The sequence below is a fragment of the Denticeps clupeoides genome, chromosome 3 (genome assembly GCF_900700375.1).
Source record: "Denticeps clupeoides chromosome 3, fDenClu1.1, whole genome shotgun sequence".
NCBI classification, from domain to species: domain Eukaryota; kingdom Metazoa; phylum Chordata; class Actinopteri; order Clupeiformes; family Denticipitidae; genus Denticeps; species Denticeps clupeoides.
The window spans coordinates 9,170,617-9,190,069 of NC_041709.1; the positions used below are offsets into that span (position 1 = coordinate 9,170,617).

Sequence of the window (19,453 nt, forward strand, 5' to 3'; positions counted from 1 at the left end):
AAGTGTTTTTTTTTGTGGCACATGCACACACAGAGACACACTCACAGCCTGATGGGTCAGTGTGGTGCCAGGTGCTGGGCTGGCTGTGCGGAGGTGGGTGGCAGGGCAGGGCTGCAGAAGGGGGTTCCCTCTCTGTAGTAGTGAGTCAGTAAACAGGCTCCCCTCTCCCTGTGTGAATGGAGGCTCTTATCTGAGGCAGGTCCTGTGAAGTGGAGCTCTGTGGCTACCCCCCCCCCCCCCCCCCCCCAACCAACACCACCGTCTCCCTGCCCCCCACCCCACAGCTGCTCTGACAGACACATTATAGGGGGGCTGCAAGGCACTGGGGTAGGGAGAATGGATGGGGGGGGGGTTGGTGCTGGGTGGAGGGAAGCCGGTTTGGGGGTAGTATTTAAATTCCTGCTTTGTTCCCGTTACTCGCTTCCAATGCACTGAGCCCAACACCACCACCCTACCCCAAACAGCACCCCCCGCATTCCCCTCTACCCCCCCACCAGCAAACCTCCACCCCACCCCTCATCCTTCACTCCGACAAACCCCCTTCTTTACACTTCCAAGCCTATGAGAAGAAGAAAACACAAACAGCAGTTGAGAAGCGGAGTGCGGGGGAGGAGGATCGCTGGGAAGGGGGCGGGGGTTTTAGTCGGGGCTGCTACATCCTGTCTGGATCGAGAATGTGCCCTTTGTTTTGTGCGGGGTTCTTCCAAGCTCATGTTAGCTGACCACCAGACCTTCATTTTTTTTTGTGTGCGCGTGTGTGACACACACACACTTTTGCTGACTAGAGGTTCAGGGGCTTCAGAGGGACAGAGGCCCAGTATTCATGTAAAGACTGTGTGACTTTTAAAACAGCTGCTCCAGGCACAATGCGGGTCACAGATTATGCTGGTGGGCCACAGTGTGGTGTGAGGGGGCACAGTGGCGTACTTATAGTGTGACTGACGGTCAGACAGTCAGGCATGCTGACTGTGGGGGGTGGCTTCAAACCCCATTGTGTCTTTGGCGGGGGTCTCTCTTACTCCATGAAATGTACAGTTAACTAAATGGTAATGGCCTTCAAACTGTCTAAGGACATCTGTGTGATAAAAGAAGAAGTGAGGGATGGATGTGGGTCGCACGGTTGGTAAAACACTTGCCTATGAACCAGAAGACCACAGAGTCACAAGTTCAAACCCCACTTACTACCATTGTGTCCCAGAGCAAGACACTTAACCCAGGGTTCCTCCAGGGAGACTGTCCCTGTCATTACTGATTCAAGTTGCTTTTGCTAAATACCATAAATGTAATGAATGCTGATTAAGTTTTTGTCCAAGCAGAGCTGTGGAGCTGGTCGCCACAGCACTTATCTCTGAAGTTCTGGTGCCTTCAGCCGGCTCCCCACGTGCTCCTCATGTGACTGCAGTCAGGAATGCCTGCGAGTCACATGGTTAGTTTACTCATTACCAGCTATGAGCGAGAGAGGGAGAGGAGACAGAGAAGCCACATCACAGGAAAAGGGACCTTGTATATGTGCATAAGAAAGTGTGTGTTTTGTGCATTTTCACATTTATTTTTACAGGAATGAGGAAACATATCACTGAAATTTCAACATCATATGATCACGAACTGCAAGAACTTTCTGCTTTTGCTGTCCTGTTCATCAGGACAGGGGTGCTGATTTAACTCTCTCTGCTCTGAGGCCTGTTGAAACTTGCCTGCTCATGCATGCTTTGTAACCCACCATGTATCCAAGCCACAGCTGACATATAGGGCTGCTAGGAGAGTTGAGATTTTATGTAGACATAAAAGTTGTAATATCTGTATTTTATTATTAAAATGGTCAAATTTTATTATCCTTAACAAGTTGTAATGCAACTATCATAATTCCATGCACACTGGAAAAAGTGAACACTGGCTAAACTTAAACAAATTGAATGAATCTGTCACACCTAATATATAAGCATTGATGTAATGTAAATAAACCAATCTGCTGTAACCTGGTTTATTTATATTATGGCAGTGCTAAAACTTTAGGTGTGACAGATGAATTAGTTTCAGACAATGTTCACTTTTACAGTGCAGAGATTATAATGTCATGAATTTTTTTGTATATCAAATATGATCATTGAAATGCAGAAAGGTTCGCCCTCGGTTTTAACACGTTTTCTGTTCATTCCCATTTATTAGCAACAGTCATGAAAAAGTAGAGTTTGTTCAACAATAGCTTCCAACCTCTTCCATTAATGGTAATTTCATCTGTTGCACAGCGACACCTGGTGGACGCCCATTGAATGACTAATTACCCAATCACTTCTTTTCCTTGCCGCTGTCTGATGGGTTTTGTGTTGTTCACCCAACTGTGCATACTACACTCTAATGAATGATGCAAGGCATGGGGAATGCTAGTCTGAATAATGTGGAAAACAGAATAGTATAGAAAAACGGGCAAGCCTAAGGGTCTGAATGACAGAATTAGGTGGTATTGTGCAGTGTTCCTTTTATACAATGGTTAGCACCTGCCAAATGTGGTGGGCAGTGACATGATCATGAGAAATCATAAGCAAGGATCACTAATGCACATGTAGACCAAAGGCTTGTCTTTCTGATTCTAGATGCTGCAGCACAAATTGGTGCTGGCCATGATGGAAAGAAGGGAGGAACATGGCTAAGACCTCAAACTCTGAGAGTTGTTCATCCTAAATCCAATCAAGTATGTGTTATATGTCACAGAAATAAAATCCAGGATGAAAGGGTGTATTCAGGTAAAGTGGGAGTGTGAATGTATACATGATGATGACAACTTGTTGGCTAGTAGGCCAAGCAAACAGGCACACATGAAAGGAGTCTGCATGTTAGTTTGTTTTATGCTTGTGCTTGGGTAAAAGCAACTGAATGAATGTGTTTGATTAAGCGTGTATACTCATGTGTGCATGCATTTGAACATCTTTCGTCCCGTTGAGTGTGGCAGTGGCCGCGCGAGTCTCCTCAACCTCCTTGCACCAATTACTGCTGCATTTCTCCTTCAGCTCCCCCTGCCTCCCAGCCCTAGAGCAGCACTCGCTCCGCCAGTTACAGCAGCTGCTGGTGGGTGGCTGCAGAATGCATGCTGCTGAGCAAGGGAAGAGAGGGAGTGATGGTTGAGAAATATAAGGACAGAGAGTAAGGGGAGATAGAGGGGGAAGGGGGGAAAAACGGAAAGGAAAACAGAATTACCCAAGAATGATGGCTGGTGGGGAGAGAGAAGGAGATGGTTGTATTAAAAAAGGGATGGGTGTTTGGGAGACAAAAGGACACTGAAGACGATGCATGGAAAAGGAGGCATAGATGCGGTTCCGGAGAACGAGAGATGGAGGCAGGGCGGGTCGGAACGAGGGGGTGGGGGGGGTGGGGGAGAGACGAGGACAGAGAAAGAGGGAACAAATGAAAAAGAGTAGGAATCAGCAGAAGGGGGGTTTTGTGGTCCCAAAGCTCGGGGGGAAATGGGAGGGGAGATCAATAACTAATTTCAGTGCTGAGCTGCAGTCAGACTGTTTTCCAATAAGCCCTGGACATAACGAGTTAGCTTGAATAGCTGTAGTCCCGCTCTCGCCCCTCTCTCTCCTTCTCTCTCTCCACCTCCCTCCTCCTCCTCGCTCCTTCTTGTCTCTCAGGACCAGGGCTACCTATGGCTGGATCGATGCACACACCAGCCCCAGTCTGAAATGAGATGCCTGGGCTTGGCCAAGCCTTGCTGCCCCCACAGAGGTGAGGCCTGCTGGGCGTTACCTGTTCCATTTTAAAGTGCCAGATCAGACACTCTGGAATGTGTGCACGTATCATGCGTGTATTTCCACATATTTCAGTGACACCCCAAGCCATGCTGGTCCACCTAATGTCAACATCTGGTGACCACAGCCAGGCACACGGGTTCTCTCGAGGCTAAGCACAGGGACAAGTGCCAGGCTTGAGGTTCTACGATTCAGACGCAGAGGAGCGAGCCAGCTGGGGCATCTGGCGCTCAGTACCAGCAACAGACCATGGCTGACGCTCTGCCAGGGCTGTGTGTCTGGAGAATAAGTGCCAATATGTGTCCCTACTGCCGGGCCCGTATAAAGCACTGCCCCCATTCATTAGGCTGGTGAGCGTTAACGCTGTCATAGCAGCTGAGTTTCACAGACTGATGGGTTGTTGAACAGAGTTCAGTTCAAAGACTTTTCCTAACAAGCTGACCTGCCCCCATGTCATGAGCACCGTGAGTTTACCAGTAGGTGATAGCTAAATAGTCTACCGAGCCCTGTTGCCTTTAGCTAAATGAACTAGTTTTAGTTAAGATTGTTCATAATGTTTGAAATTGTAACCAATGGGGAAAATTGTGTTTAGCCTTGACAATTTGTCTGATTTGTGAGACAACACGCAATTACGCACATTTTACGATATCAAAAAAATTGAGACGGAAAATTAAATGTAAATTTTTAACTGGCATGGATACTATATTGTCACAAATCAGCACACAACAAACCACACAAGGTTTGCCTTCAATAACGTGTCTAAAATCTTAATGCACCATTAATGCCAGCAACTTTGTTTCAAAATCTGGCAACCTAGCAGAGACACATGGATTTGTGCTAAAGCTACAATCATGAAAACATCATAAACCGACTCACATTCAGTACAATTTTTCATATTTCTTCCTAATTGAAGCTCTTCTTTCAATTTTACCAGGGTCGTTTCAGAGTGCATTTCCTCAAATCCGACGTTAGATGGAGCCTTTGAGCACCAACTTCACACCCCTGCAGTGCAAAGCCCCAGGCAGAGAGCATCCCAATCAGTCTCAGGGTGATGTGGGCTGAGGTGCAGACCCTGCCCATTCCAAATCATAAGGGCCCCGTGGTCCCACCCGGCCCACTCCGCCCTCTCTTGCTGTTGGTCTGGCTCTTCAGCTCCAGACGACAGTGATTCAATCAGAAATGTCTGCCTGAGAAGCAGGTCACAATGACCAACTAGTCATTAGCCATATCTGAAAAAAGAATGTACTTCTAAATAAATCAAAAGAAATTCTAACTTCTGGGGTAAACATCATGAAAAAAATGAGACCGCTTTGCTTTTCTGCCATGACACTGGTGAGTAGAGGTTGGCTGGCAATAACTGAGAGCCATCACCAGGTAAAAAAAAACCTCCCATCCTATATTTATTTCATCTCGTTTTCTCCTTCTCTTCTTCTCTTTACGAGGTTCACTCGTTTTCTTCCTCCCTTTCCTTCTCTGGCTTGCTGCAGTCGGTCCCTGCCTGCTCTAAAGCGTGGCAGCCGTGGTGGAGGGGAGTTTGCCTCTCTGAAATATTAATGAGAAAATAGGCTATGCATTTTTAACCAAGCACCAGCCACCCGGGGTCCTCAGCAGCTCTGTGAGCAGTGCTGAGGCTGCAGGGTGGAAGCTGTAATCACACTTCCAGGGCTCTGCCTGAACCCAGTACCCTGGTGGAGGATGTGGTGCGGGTGGAGTCAAGTTAAAAACAGATTATTAGTACCGTGAGACCCTGAGCAATAGGAGGCAAATCATGGGTTAAGCGCATGACTTTCTCTCTTCGTCTTTCTCTCACGCTGGTTGCATTTTTCCCCCCACCACAGCAGAGCTAAGTTCACTCTCGATCATGTTTCATTTCTTCATTTCTTGCCTTTTGTTCTCTGGCTTGTATGTTGTCTCCCCCACCCATTCATTTTCAATACTGACTGCAGTATAAACTGTGGTCTGGAAACTTCATATGTGCAATGGGTACATTAATAATGTGGCACATTGTGAGACAGGGACACCAAGGGCACAGGGAGACATTGGTTAAGGGCGGCTCACGCAGCCCATGAAGGGCGTGTGCCTGTGCACTCACAGTGGGTGTGGTCTGCACATGAGGAGAATGAAACTGGTTCATGAGAGCACAGAACACTGCTGAGCAAAAACTGCGCATAGGGCAGCAGCACAATGCCGATCTAGATCTTGGTTTCCTTTTTTTTTTGTAGGGATCATACCCTATTTATTCCCTCCATATGTACTTCTTTATTCATCCCTTTATTTCACTCTTGTTTTTAACACACACACACAATCTCTCTCTCTCTCTCTCTCTCTCTCTCTCTCTCTCTCACTCTCTCTCTGTTTTTCCTATGCTGCTCTGTTTCTAGGTCAGGGGCTGAGCAGTGGAGGCAGCAGTGAGCAGCAGCACTCCACTGTGTGTGTGTATGTGTGTGTGTGCGCACATGTGTGTTGGCTCCTGTCGGCTCCAATCTGCCCAACCAGACCTGATCCCAGATCAGAAAATAAGGGAGGAGGAAGGGAACAGCAAACGCAGAGGAAAAACAGAGGGAGAGGGATACCCAGTCAAACACAAATAGAGCGATGAGAGAGGAAGACAAGAAGAGAAATAAAAAGAAGGCAATGATATGAGAGTCAAAAACAGTGATAAAATCAGGAGAAAACAGAAGCGAGGGATGGAGAAAAAGTGAAGGCGAAAGGTCAGATAAGCCTACAGTGACAGGAGGTGGGGCAGATGGATTGTGTAACATCCTGCCCTATTTCATTCTGTATGTACATGCATACTAAACCCATACACAGAAATGACACAAATTATGTAATATATGTTTATAGAATAGACTTTAGATGGTTTATGTGGACAAATGGGTTTCTTTCTTTAGTTTTCCCAAATCAAACCCAAGCCAATAATGGTCCATTGAGATTCATTCAAAGATTAAGCCTAGTCCTGGACTAAAACATGAACACTTTTTTAATGTTTAACCATGATCAAAATAAAAGCTAAAATTGTGATCTTTGGTTTTCCAAAAAAATCCTAAACTCCTGCATATTACAAGGAATAAATAATGCAATTGCAAATAATAACACAAGTATACACTCTGCAAGCAAGTATCAGATTAGCAGTTTTATTCATGATTAGCACTTTTATCTGATTAGCACGTTTATCTATGATCATTATATGAATGCAAACATGTTGCAAGCAAACCATTTATGTTTTCTTGTGTCTGTCTGTCCATCTGTCAGCCACATCTCCTGCACACAGAGATCTGACCTAAATCCAGGCTTTGGTTCACATCCTGTATTTATCCCAAGCTTTCTCACCCTCACTAAAGTGCAGTGCAGGTGCTTCCCTTTGCTTCCCTATGATGTAATATGATTGTAATGCAGAACATCAAAAGGGAGCGCTGCTCCCAGGTTGGGAGCACAGACAGTGCGTGTCAGAAAACTTGATGCTTGCAGATCAAAGTCCCCTGTTTCTTTGCCTGCTGCTGGGTTGGTGTTAACAGGTCTGTTCCAGGATAAAATGTATAGATTGAAATGTGTACATTTAAGCCTTGGGACACTGAAACCTTTGTTTTCAATTGATTCATATTCGAGTAATGTATTGCAAATTTGTATACTTGTTTCTAAGTCCATATTAAATTTGCCAAATAGAGAATATTGTGTAGACTGGATAATTAAAACTATTAGTTACACGTTCCATTCAAATTCCTGTCATATGTTATTTGTAGAGGGACAGACTGTCCACCCATATGTTCAGTGTATTGCACACAAGACATTTCTGCGGCCTCAAGATGACCCCTCCATGGCAGGCAACTCTGAAAGCAAACAGACACACACACACACACACACACACACACACACTTACAAAAACTGCTTTTTTTCTTCTGTCAAAATTACTGCACTGCAAATGTTTGCTGACAAATGCACATATCTGCTGAAAATTCCCATTCAGAAAAATCCCAGAAAAACGTCCCTGTTCTGAGCTGTAGAGAGGTTTCAATCAGTATGGCCACTGGACAGCTAGCACTGCATCTGTTTAATTTCGTGACGCTTAAATCGGTGTCTGATATGAGTAAACAGAGATTGGTCATACTGACTTATGCATGACTTCCTTTCATATTTGTTTAGAGACACACATATACGTACTTGTACATAGAATGCTTGTTTAGGTTAAGTTTAGGTTAAAACTTTCAGTTTCACTACACTCCCCCGGTCCACTTGTCTCATGACAGTTTTTTATAAAGAATTAAAAAAAACTGTGTAACTGGACAAGATGTCAATGACAATTATCATTTTGCAGTCAACAAATGCTCTTGACCTGATTGCCATTAAATGCCATTGTCCTGTGAATGACTGAATTATTGCTCTATTGCACTTATCAGTGCTGTGTTTGGACAGTACTGGCCTGTTCAATAAAACACACATATAACATAAGTGATAAGCAATATGTTTAATCCTAGTCTCTTTCCTTCTTTTTTTTTTTAAATTATAGCCTGTGTATTTGATAAATTCAATCAGATATCTTTTTAGTGCTCAGTTTTCTGAACTGTTGCTTGCAATGTCATTGAAAATGAATGTTTAACTTGAACATGTATTTGTATATTTGTATAAATACCAAACTGTTACACAAGCCCATATTCAGCTTAAGTTGCTTCACTGCAGCACAACATTGCCATCTTGTGGCGTGTGCCTAAAATCCATTTTTTTCATCAGGCCGACCCTTATTCCCTCAAGTGTCGCCCCACTTTCCAACACTGCACGACTTTCTGAAATTTCAGTAATTAGAAAATAATAGGGCTATGCTGACAAAAACTATTAATTAACAGAATGTCTTCATGGAAAGTGAAACAAAAAAACTAAAAAAAAAAACAGGAATTAAAAGGGCATGAGGCTCTGCATGATAGACATGCTTTGGAAACGCTTATTGGATCTCTACATACGCCTGTGCATGCAAATGAAAATGACTTTTTATGTACAGTATGCCTCATTGTTCTTCACTCATTTCCACTGAGTGTGAATTGAGCAGGCTTTGCCCGACCAGGCTGTGTTGGCTGTTGTTTAGCATTGTGCTGTTTCTGTGTTGCCTTATTTTTTAATTGGATAACCCCCACATCCCCTCCACATCAACTGTCGCTGTGTAATGAGACTACTGCGAGAAGAAGAATAACTGTCACCTATACTGATGAGGCAGTATACATACATTTTCCACAACATCAATAGCCATGCAGGCATTAGATGTAGGCATATAACTCCATTCATGTTTCATCTGTCATATTTCAAAGAGAAGGCAAGTTTATTTCTATTGCACATTTCACACAGTTACAATTATTAGCAAAAAGGACAATTGAAGAATTTCTTACCTCTTACTATTACATTATCCCATTGAGTACTTTGACTTTTTGAAACATTGTAAATATTGTACTGAACATATGAAATAAATGTATAGAATTTGGTCCATTTCACAAAGTAAAATCATCATTAAAGTAGGTAATATTCTTTTTGTGTCAAATATAAATTTGCAACCATCAGAGACTTGTGAATGCTCCTGCACAGCTCTTTGTATTGTCTGTGTGATGTGTGACCTTGTGTCCACGTTTGGGATACTGAAGGTCCTTATGTGATTAGTATGATGGGGTCTGTCTTTGACCTCCACCCAGCAACCTTCAGTGGGCTACAGAAACCTCAAGCACCATCCTCACCCCTGGAAGGTAAGATCTCATCACGATGGCAGGGAAAGATAGACGTAAGCTTTTGTAAGCAATAAAGTACAGCTTTATTTTTATCCCATCCATAAACATAGTACACAGAGACGAAATATCATCCTCCTGGGCCATTCCTTGGGGTGCAACATATGGAAAAATATGGACAAACAAGACAAACAGAATACAGTTAATTCAAGAATTTATAAATTATCAGAATATACAGTATAATTCAATAAGTATGCATGGATTTTTTTGAGGATTGTAAAATTGTAGTACTTGTAGTGTAGAGTTTCCTGCCCATGTAATGGCTCATAAATATGGCACAGGCAGTCTGAGGAGTGAGTCTCAGAGTTCCCTTGGAAACAGGATCAGCTGCCGATCAGCTATCCTTCATCAGTGGAGTCACAGATATCAAGTTGATCAAAACTAAATTAATATTCAGTCAGTTTCATCTCATTAGCAACACATCCAACTGAGAGGAAAATGTAAAGTATCTCCCAGTTATAATTTCTTCTGTCCATAACATGTACTTCCGTATGGAGCACAAATTCAGTCCGGTGCATGGAAAGCATGAAGTAAGATGCATACAATGTGAAGGGCAGGAGTTTGTGGTCTCTTCTGAAAAAAAATACATGATTGGTAGAGAGAGGAAGGAGAAAGAGAAGGCAAGTGAGAGAGAGAGAGAGAGAGAGAGAGAGAGGACACTGGGAGAGGTGATGGGAGTCTGCAGGCATTGCTGACTAAGGCCTATTCAAAAAGTGTTGATTTCCACTCAGTTTCTCTGGCTGTTTTGTAATTCTAATGAGCGTGGAGAGTGTCAGGAGCCCGAGAAAAGGAGAGACAAAAAGATGGAGAGAATGGGGGGAGGGGCATTGGAGTGCAGATCAGATTAGATATCGACTGGCTTCAGACTGCCCGGCTCCTACAGGCAGTGTACTGAGTCATCAGCTGAGTGCTGCCAACAGTGGTGAGGAAGACAGGGGGAGAGATGGGGAGAGATGTAGCGAGGGAGTGAGAAATAGAGAGAGAGAGAGAGGGAGAGATAAAGACAAAACAACAGATAAGGGGGTTGTGATGGAGCAGGTGGCTAGATTTGAATGAAGGTTTACAGAAGAGTAATAATAGTAAAACAATACAAATATCATTCGAATGAGTATTACAGGAAAAGAGAAGACAAAAAAATTAGTAAACATATGTGAAGTAGATGTGATAAAGTGATTTTTCTGAAAAGGTCTCAACCGTTCACATAATACTTTTTTCACACTTGTGGGTTTTTTTACTTTACATTTTACTTTACACTTAAGTATCTTTCCCAGAGGCACAAGTGGGATTTGAACCCAAAAAACTGAAGGTCTCCTCTGCTTGGGCAAATAGTTTGATTTGTCTGGTTTGTTGGTTTGATTGGTTTGTTTCCTTATTTGAAAGTCTCATTAACAGTGACAGTGTCATCCCCGACATACACCTGGTGGTTACCGTAACGTATCTGTACCAGTATTGTACTGGTTACAGTATTTTGAATTTCAATATAAATGTAAAAAACAGACAGACCAGTGTCTTCCGTGGAGATCTTCAAGTTCCTGGGTACCACCATCTCCCAGGACCAGATGTGGGAGATCAACATTTCCTTCATCATTTAAAAGACCGGGCAGAAGATGCACTTCCTGAGGCAACTGAAGGAGTACAGTCTTCCCCAGGAGCTGCTGAACCTGGTTCTACACTACTGTCGCTTAGTCTGTCCTGTGCTCCTCCATCACAGCTTGGTATGGAGCAGCCACTCAACAGGACGGGAACAGACTGGATTGTGCGGATAAAAAGGATCATCAGAGTCCCCCTGCCCTCCATAGAGGACCTCTCAAGAACCAAAAAGAACCCTCGCACCCTAGACACTGACTTTTTTTTTTACCTGCTACCCTCTGGCAGACAATATAGAAGCCTTCAGAGCAGGACCAGCCGGCACAGTAACAGTTTTCTCCCTTAAAGCTAAACTTTTGATCTCTTAATCAATTTAACAATGTTAATCACATTACAACATTGCAAGTGAACTTTACATACACTGTAATCCTTGTATTTTTCCATATATAATATTTCTACTATTTTGTATATTGAGAATTAAGTTCCATTGCGTGTGTAGTAGCCTAGTGGGTAACACACTCGCCTATGAACCAGAAGACCCAGAAGACCCAGGTTCAAATCCCACTAACTACCATTGTGTCCCTGAGCAAGACACTTAACCCTGAGTTGCTCCAGGGGGGACTGTCCCTGTAACTACTGATTGTAAGTCGCTCTGGATAGGGCGTCTGATAAATGCCATAAATGTAAATATAAATGTGTTCACTTGTGGACTTGGCCAATAAACGCGATTCTGGTTCTATTTTTAGGAAGGAGGTGTAATTCTGCTTCCTGCCAGTGGGTGCCGACATTTCCCCGCAGTGCGGCCGGGAGCACGTGGCACCCAAATAAGGAAATGACGTACAGGCCGAATGGAAGGAAGACGGCTCTCTCCGGAAGGATCTGATATGTTCGAGACAGAGATTTCAGGACTTTTCTAGGTCTCTTACGCGCCGTTGAGGTACGACCAAAGACTTTCGTACTTGACAGTTCACCTCTGGTTTGTGTTGAGAGAAAGAAACTCGGAGGAATGTCGGGAGCTGGTCTCGAACGCTGGCTGCACGCGTAACTTTGGATCACAGGGATTTTACACTTCTTAAAAGTCCTTTTTATTAGGTTTTAAGAAGACCGTCTTATATTCTTTTAGGTGTTGAAAATCCTCCTTTTATACGAGGCCGTCGCAAGCTTTTAATACATGTCTGCGTGTTTTGGCTTTGCATGAGGTGTTATATTCTGAGTGTGAATATTCTGATGACGTTTGAATGTGTTTGTTTTTTGTTTTTTTTTTACGCACAACAAACAATTACAGCTGTTTACATTAAACCAGTGGTTATAACCGGCGGATCGAGTGTCGCTATCTGGTCATGCCGTCTCTCTGGCTCCAGCAGGTGACCGGTGGGAGCCGAACATTGTCAGTCAGCCCCGACCCGTCGGTCACAAGATCAGCTTTGACAGCTGTGCTTGTGAAAAACGTGGCTCGATTTGGTCATGAGAAGTGTGTGCAGGCTCCAGGCCTGCCATCATCACCCTGTGAAGGGATAGGGTTACTTTTTTTTTTTTTTTTAAGCACCCCCCAGGGACAGATGTGTAAATCGTGTGAGGTAATCGTGTAAGTGACCGCTCAACTAAACTGAGTTATTGGCTCGTGTACTTTGGTTTTACAGAATGGAGGACGTGAATGAGGACAAGAAGGCTTTTTACACAAAGGCTGAGCACTACTGGAAGGATATCCCTCCCACCGTCGATGGTATGCTGGGTGGCTATGGCAGCATTTCCAGCATCGACATAAATGGGTCCAAAAAGTTTCTACAAAAATTCCTTGGGGTGAGAGTTTGACATGGCAATTTGAATAAAATTGCTGAATGACAGTCTGCACGCATTGGCAACTTTTTGTATATTATGTGTCCTCCAAATGCATTCTTTACACACTCACACAAAATAGTGCATTCTGAACTTTAGAAAATGTATTTTTTACATGTGTAGACTAGTGAATTTTGCATAATGCTGTTGCCTTAACATCAAATGTTTTGCTGTTTTTGGCATGAAGGAGGGCAAGCTGAAAACTGGCACAGGGTGTGCTCTGGACTGCGGGGCTGGCATTGGCCGCATCACCAAACGCTTGCTGCTGCCACTCTTCCACACTGTGGACATGGTGGACGTCACGCAGGAGTTCTTGGACAAGGCCAAGACCTACCTGGGCGAGGAGGGGAAACGGGTGGACAACTATTTCTGCTGTGGCCTGCAGGACTTTGAGCCGCAGCCTGGACGCTATGATGTCATCTGGATCCAGTGGGTCATTGGTGAGTGTTTAGACATGACTTCTTATTGAAGCATAGCTCGCTTTCTACATTTCCACATTCGATTAACTGCAGAATTACAAGATTAGAGCACTGAACAGCTCCAGGAAAAGGGTTCAGGTCTACAGCTAACAGTCAAGTTAACTTGTCCCATTTGTGGAACATTTCTTTCGAGTTGTGCTTATTACTACATGTGTGTTTTTTGATGTGGAATGACTCAGAAAGATGCCTTTACTTTGCCCTAGAAATTTTACAAAAGTCTAGATTCAAAATGATTGCCATTAACACATTTTTGTGTGATTCCCTCGCTCCCTTGTTAGATTCATGAACTTTCAACTTTAGACAGTTAGTAATTTAAAGGAGAGAAGAAAAATGGTTTCAGAATGTAGCCAGGGTATCTGCCTAAATATCTACCTCTTTCCTGGCCAGGTCACCTGACAGACAACCATCTAGTGGATTTCCTGCGGCGTTGCCGTGGCGGCCTGAGGCCGGGTGGTCTGGTCGTGGTTAAGGACAATGTGGCATATGAAGGCGTGGTACCAGATGAGGTGGACAGCAGCGTGTGCCGGGATCTGCCCCTTCTGCGTAAACTGGTGGCCCAGGCTGGCCTCAGCATCGTCCATGAGGAACAGCAGCTCAACTTCCCAGAGGAGATTTACCAGGTGCACACGCTCGCGCTCAGATAGGGACTGGCCACGCACCAGCAGCCTGGGACTGTGTGACACTGCATGTGGTCTTCATTTTAGGACTGTTTTTAAAATGACTTGAATGTTGAAATATATATATAGAGAGAGAGTGATTTGTAGGAATAAGAGTTTTTAATTCCAGCACATAAAATTCGACAAACGTTTTCACAGCAATAAATACAGGTACAACTGAATTGTGAACATTAACATTTGCATGTTACAATTGGCAACATTTTATAGATCTCAGAACATATGACCAAGGAGCTTATATAAAACTTGAGGGAGCTGGAATATTCTAGGATGGAAACAAGTTCTAATGTGGTACAGATTTTTTGACCCCTTCATTGAGGCCACCACCTTTCTTTGAGGCCAAAGAAGCTACCACCATTAGATGGCGCCAAACACAATTTGTAATGAGGGTTCAATAAGTCTTTAAATGGGTGGGGTTTCTTGTATTTGGGACAATATTGTATGTTGCAGAATGTATCTTTTACATAGCATTTTTAAGGAATGACACATTGTCATTGCTATATTGTACGTTGTAACTTTTATATTGTTTATGCACACTGCTGTAAATTCTATGTAAAATGTGTACAATATATATATTTACAGAAGCACCCACTCATTACATTGCTGGAACTGAACAAAGGTTTCATTTGCTTTCATTCATCTGCTTGTACAGATCTTTTCATGCACCAATGAAAGACAAACACCAAAAAATTTCGAGCACCAGAATATATGTTCCTTAAATAACTGCATTTGGAAAAAGGTAAACTGCAACAAATCTTTGGAGTCACTACTGCAGGACCTTTTTTGTTTATTCTTGATTAGCATAAGAGAGAGAACAGGATGTAACCCTGTTTATTCATGACCAGGTTTCACTTTGAAAGTGGCCCGATTTCTCTAGAGCATCCAGCATTTCCTGTGCCTGGGAAGCAGAAACACCACCTTCCTTCTGAAACACCCCCTTCAGTGCATCACACACGCCTGTTGGCATCTGTTTGGCATTGCTGTGGATGGGTCCAAAGGGTTTTTGTTAGCAACAAGACGTCCTACAGTATTTTTTTTTTTTTTTTTTTTACTATGACTATAAAACTATATTACTTTTTTATTTTTTTTTAAATTAAGACTTACCCAGCTATATAAAAAAAGGCACCCATGTTGCTGATTAGGTCCCACAGAAGTGTCGCCTGCTCCTTCACACGATGCTGTACATAGACCTTGTCCTCCTGCAAAACAGAGACAGCCACAAACTTCAAACATGCAACATTACATAAACTGTCATCTTAGTACATTAAGTTTCACTGAGCTGCATACCTGTTTCACTAACACCTTTTATTTATGCAAAAACTAGGCTGGGGATTAATATTGGCAGCAATTTACTATAAGAACAGAACAGTCCCACAAATACACTTTAAAACAGAGAAGACCAAACTCTTCTGACCTGGTCTCGAGAAAAAGCTGTAAAAAGCTTCAAGTGTCCAGCTCTCTCCATCTCTTCCCATTCTGAACGGCAGTAGAAATCCTTGGCTTCAGAGCGGCAGCCAAAAAACAGCATGTTGGCTGAACAGAGCATAAACAAAGCAATTGAAACACTATTTAATGCGAATACCTACCATCAGCTTTAGGTCATGCAAACTCGATCGGTGCCTCCAAGAATGTAGCACCCACCTGTTCGCCCCAGGGCGATTCTCTCTTGCAGCGCTGCTCTGAACGGAGCCACTCCAGTGCCAGGGCCCACCATGATAACCGGAGTTTCAAGGTCATTAGGGAACTTCAAGCCTCCTTTCTTGACCCACAAGGGCACAAACATATCCCCTATATGGGGAATGGATCCAAATTATAAAAAAAAAAAAAGTGGACAGGTCGCTGACTGAACAGGATAAATATCTTTCCAGACCTCATGATGCAACAAATATGAATTGAATTGACACGCCATCTAGTATTAGAAATGGTATACCCTGTGATGGATCTAGAGATGCAAGCCAAGAGGAGCAGAGGCCCTTGCGTGGCTTTTGCAGCTTTGTTTTATATCGCACCACAGCCACCAGGATCTGGATGCTGTTGGGCTGTGCCTGGAAGACAGCAGATACATTTTCCTGATCTCCATTTAATGGAGAAAAGCATTTAGTGACATGGCTGGATGCAAAGGAGTAAAGAACAGTTCCTTCAATGTACTTGTAATGCCTGACGTTATTTGGAATGCGTTTTAACAGCAAATCCTCTTACCAGCAGAGATGAGGCAATAGAGAAGGAGCGGGGCTGGATCTCAGGAAATAGTTCAAGCAGGTAATCCACCTTAAGCTCAGCAGTGGTATGTGGGAAATCAGCCAACACCTGGAGTGTTAATACACAAATAAATAGATATATTACTCAATTAACAGGCCAGTAAGCCGGGACTCCACTGTGGCCCTTCCTCTGGGCAGGTTAACATCTTGAGCCCACCTCCAGTGCAGTGCGGCGGGGCCGGTTGCAATAAGCGTGGAGCTCTTCCTGGCCCCGGGCGGAGCTAAACTCTGCTAGCTTCTCTCTCTCTAGCTCATTGGTGGCAAAGGTGGCGAGCAGCTCAAAGAAGGAGCGGCGTGGCACTGCGGCAATGTCTAGGAAGGACTCTACCAGGTGTCTGATAGAGCAGGGCTGAGGCAGACGGGAGGGCACTGTAACTAAAAGGGACAAAAGTCAGGTCGAATGCACAGGGCTATCACACAAGGTCTCATGGCAACCGTATGGTGCCATATACCAACCGGAGCTTTCACTTGAGGACTTTAAGGTGAACCAGCGATCAGAGTCCAGCCTCAGCAGCTGGCAAAATTTCTCCACGTCCTCTGAGGCGTTACAGGGACGAATCATCACCACATCACCGGCCCCAAATCTAATCAGGCACAGATGAATGGCAGCAGTTCTATTATTGTCCACATATCTGTCAGTTAATATTGCGAATGCAAAGTGGCCCAGTAACTGTTCCCATACAATGTCAGGATACTAACAGATGTCTAAACACACAAAATGACTCACTTGATGTTTGAACCTGTGATATCAAATTCAATCTGGCGCACATCCTGGAAGTGAGAGGGCTGAGTTACTCTCTGATTGGACACCACCTTTGCCAGAAATGGGTGGACAGATGAAGGCGGAGCAGGCTCCTCCGTTATTCGATGCTGCTCAGCTTCTTTCACTGGGACATCCTCTAGGAAGTTAAATATGTAATGGGGAGGCAGTCTGCCGTGAAAAAGCAGAGCAAGACACAGCATGCAATCAAGCAGTTATATTAAAATTACACCCATAATTTAACAGGAAGAAAAAACCTACAGCTCATCCTCCCTCAATGGACTCAGTCCTGCAGGAAGTGGGTAAAGTGTCAGTGCCTTTTCCCAAAATACTGCGAGCCAAGAATCAATTACTGCATCTGGACTACAATCAGAAAACATCCAATTAAAACGCACACCGTTTTATACTCGCAAACAAAGCAGAAGGCAGTCAGATTTTACACAACATGCCTACGTTGGTCTATAAAGTGTGTTATGTTTCAGCCCAATGATCCTAATCACACTCGCCTATGAACCAGAAGACCCAGGTTCAAATCCCACTTACTACCACTGTGTCCCTGAGCAAGACACTTAACCCTAAATTGCTCCAGGGACTGTCCCTGCAACTACTGATTGTAAGTCGCTCTGGATACATTATGAAATGTGATGAAGACCCAAGGATTCTGAATGAATATGGACATACAGGCAGTCTGTATCTCACCCAAGGTCATGTTGGTCGTCAGCGAGTCCTACAGGTAGGAGAGCGCTTGCTCCCAGTTGCAGAAGCCGTTTATGGAGCTTCTTAGCAACAAAGTTGAACCTGACAAGAGGAAGTACACGTTTCACTGGATCTTTTGCTAGATTTTGTTCCTTAAGGCTACATGTTCACACGCAGCTGAAATATTACACTACAGAATGATGCCGCATGAACGTTTACTTGGGATAGGACGAGTCCCCTAAACCCAGTACAGCATAATCAAGGCGGCAGAGAGAATCCGCCGGCAGTGACTTCCTGAACAGGAAACGCCAGAAATTCTGCAGAGGGGTTAAAAAAAAAAAAAAAGTTGCATTCATATCTTCAAATTTGCATGAAACTTGAAAGCTCCCATGAGTGTCCCCAGGTTACCTTCATATTATCTGGTGGATCTCCTTGACCAGTAGTGGAACACACAAACACCACCAACGATTCGGATATCAGATTTGCCTATTAAAAGGTATTGAATTTTAAAGCCATTTCACTGTTGATGCATTAACATTTGCGTGGAAATTTTGTGAGCCACTTAAGCCACCACGATGACGTCACAGCATGGTGTTATCTGCAAACAAGAAGATCTGAACCCTTTATGCAACACGCGATATTCTCCAAGTGCACTGACCACGCCGTAGTCGTCTAGCGCCTCCACTCGGACCTTCATCCGCCTCCGCTGCGCCTGGCGCCCGATGCGCTCGGCGGTGTCTTGCGCTGAGCCCGTCTGACTGCCGTACAGAACTAGCAGTCTGTTCATTATTGTGTCAGCCGGTGAGTGTCTGAAGGGCACTCGAGTACAGCGACGTTACCAGGTGGATACAACCGGAGTAAAACAAAAAAAGTACAAATTCACTTCACAAACTCTATATATGTGGGAAGTTAGGACAGCCGCAGGTTAGTTGGCATGAACTAGAATCTCCGCGACTATGACTTTTATTTATGACGGCCCATATGCAGTTTTGCGAAATAAAATGCACACACAGCTGCCCCTGGTTTTCACGTCGGTCAATTAAGCGGTTATTTTATGTAAAACAATAAAAAAAAATTCCTGCCTGTCCGTCCGGCGGTGAAATACAGCAGCCACTGATGAGGGCGGCGTGGACAAGAAAAAACAGCACTTCCGGGTGTCAAATAAAGTACGGGGTGTCAAAATAAAAGTCCTTGTGCGAAAAAGCGACACGGACGCGCTTTGATTCTGGGTTCCACGGTTGCCATATTACCTGACTGCCCTGTGCTATAATTTGGGTGGCGCAGGGATAATGGTGTCAGGGTTTGGACTAGGTCCAGTAAGACCCAGCGCAAGACATTCTGAACAACACCACACTATGTACTTTGTAGACAGTTTGGAAAAGTTTGTGTTTAACCTTCAAAACGTGTCCTCTGCATTTAACCTATCACCCTTGGTGAGCAGTGGGCAGCCACTGGGGAGCCGTGTGTCGGGACGGTGCTTCCAACAACGGCTTGGGACCCAGGAATCCCGGCTCAGCTCGGGACTCGAACCAGCAACCTTCAGATCATAGTGTAGGTTGTGCCACATTACCTAAGGTGTCTATGCACGAGCATCGGATATTTATTAGATATGTACCGTATTACTTGCTCTGGTCATTTGTTTTGGGTTGAGGTTGGTA

The 19,453-nt window shown here is 44.1% G+C and overlaps 2 protein-coding genes across 2 annotated transcripts; one reads left to right on the forward strand and one right to left on the reverse strand.

The window, feature by feature from the left end:
• The first annotated feature begins 11,914 nt into the window (after positions 1-11,914).
• ntmt1 (N-terminal Xaa-Pro-Lys N-methyltransferase 1) lies at positions 11,915-14,675 on the forward strand. The gene is made up of 4 exons (XM_028973001.1): positions 11,915-12,029; positions 12,733-12,892; positions 13,116-13,368; positions 13,795-14,675. The coding sequence occupies exons 2-4, from the start codon at positions 12,734-12,736 to the stop codon at positions 14,049-14,051; spliced, it is 669 nt and encodes a 222-aa protein (XP_028828834.1). The 5' UTR covers positions 11,915-12,029; position 12,733; the 3' UTR covers positions 14,052-14,675.
• ndor1 (NADPH dependent diflavin oxidoreductase 1) lies at positions 14,165-18,941 on the reverse strand. Its single transcript, XM_028972966.1, has 14 exons — positions 18,454-18,941; positions 18,204-18,281; positions 18,015-18,112; positions 17,799-17,897; positions 17,361-17,462; positions 17,067-17,270; positions 16,796-16,923; positions 16,497-16,714; positions 16,281-16,388; positions 16,012-16,126; positions 15,723-15,869; positions 15,496-15,614; positions 15,186-15,280; positions 14,165-15,061 (listed from the first exon to the last, which is right to left on the reverse strand). Exons 1-14 carry the CDS (start codon positions 18,580-18,582, stop codon positions 14,917-14,919), a joined length of 1,785 nt encoding a protein of 594 aa, XP_028828799.1. The 5' UTR covers positions 18,583-18,941; the 3' UTR covers positions 14,165-14,916.
• Between the last annotated feature and the right edge of the window lie 512 nt (positions 18,942-19,453).

Excerpts from the sequence above, each read along its gene's own strand:
- ntmt1 (XM_028973001.1), top strand. The coding sequence starts at position 12,734 with ATGGAGGACGTGAATGAGGACAAGAAGGCTTTTTACACAAAGGCTGAG. Across the intron at positions 12,893-13,115 it reads TTCTACAAAAATTCCTTGGG|GAGGGCAAGCTGAAAACTGG; the intron begins GTGAGAGTTTGA and ends TTTGGCATGAAG. Across the intron at positions 13,369-13,794 it reads CTGGATCCAGTGGGTCATTG|GTCACCTGACAGACAACCAT; the intron begins GTGAGTGTTTAG and ends TTTCCTGGCCAG.
- ndor1 (XM_028972966.1), bottom strand. The coding sequence starts at position 18,582 with ATGAACAGACTGCTAGTTCTGTACGGCAGTCAGACGGGCTCAGCGCAA. Across the intron at positions 18,282-18,453 it reads CGCTAGACGACTACGGCGTG|GCAAATCTGATATCCGAATC; the intron begins GTCAGTGCACTT and ends ACCTTTTAATAG. Across the intron at positions 16,389-16,496 it reads CCCGCCGCACTGCACTGGAG|GTGTTGGCTGATTTCCCACA; the intron begins GTGGGCTCAAGA and ends TTAACACTCCAG.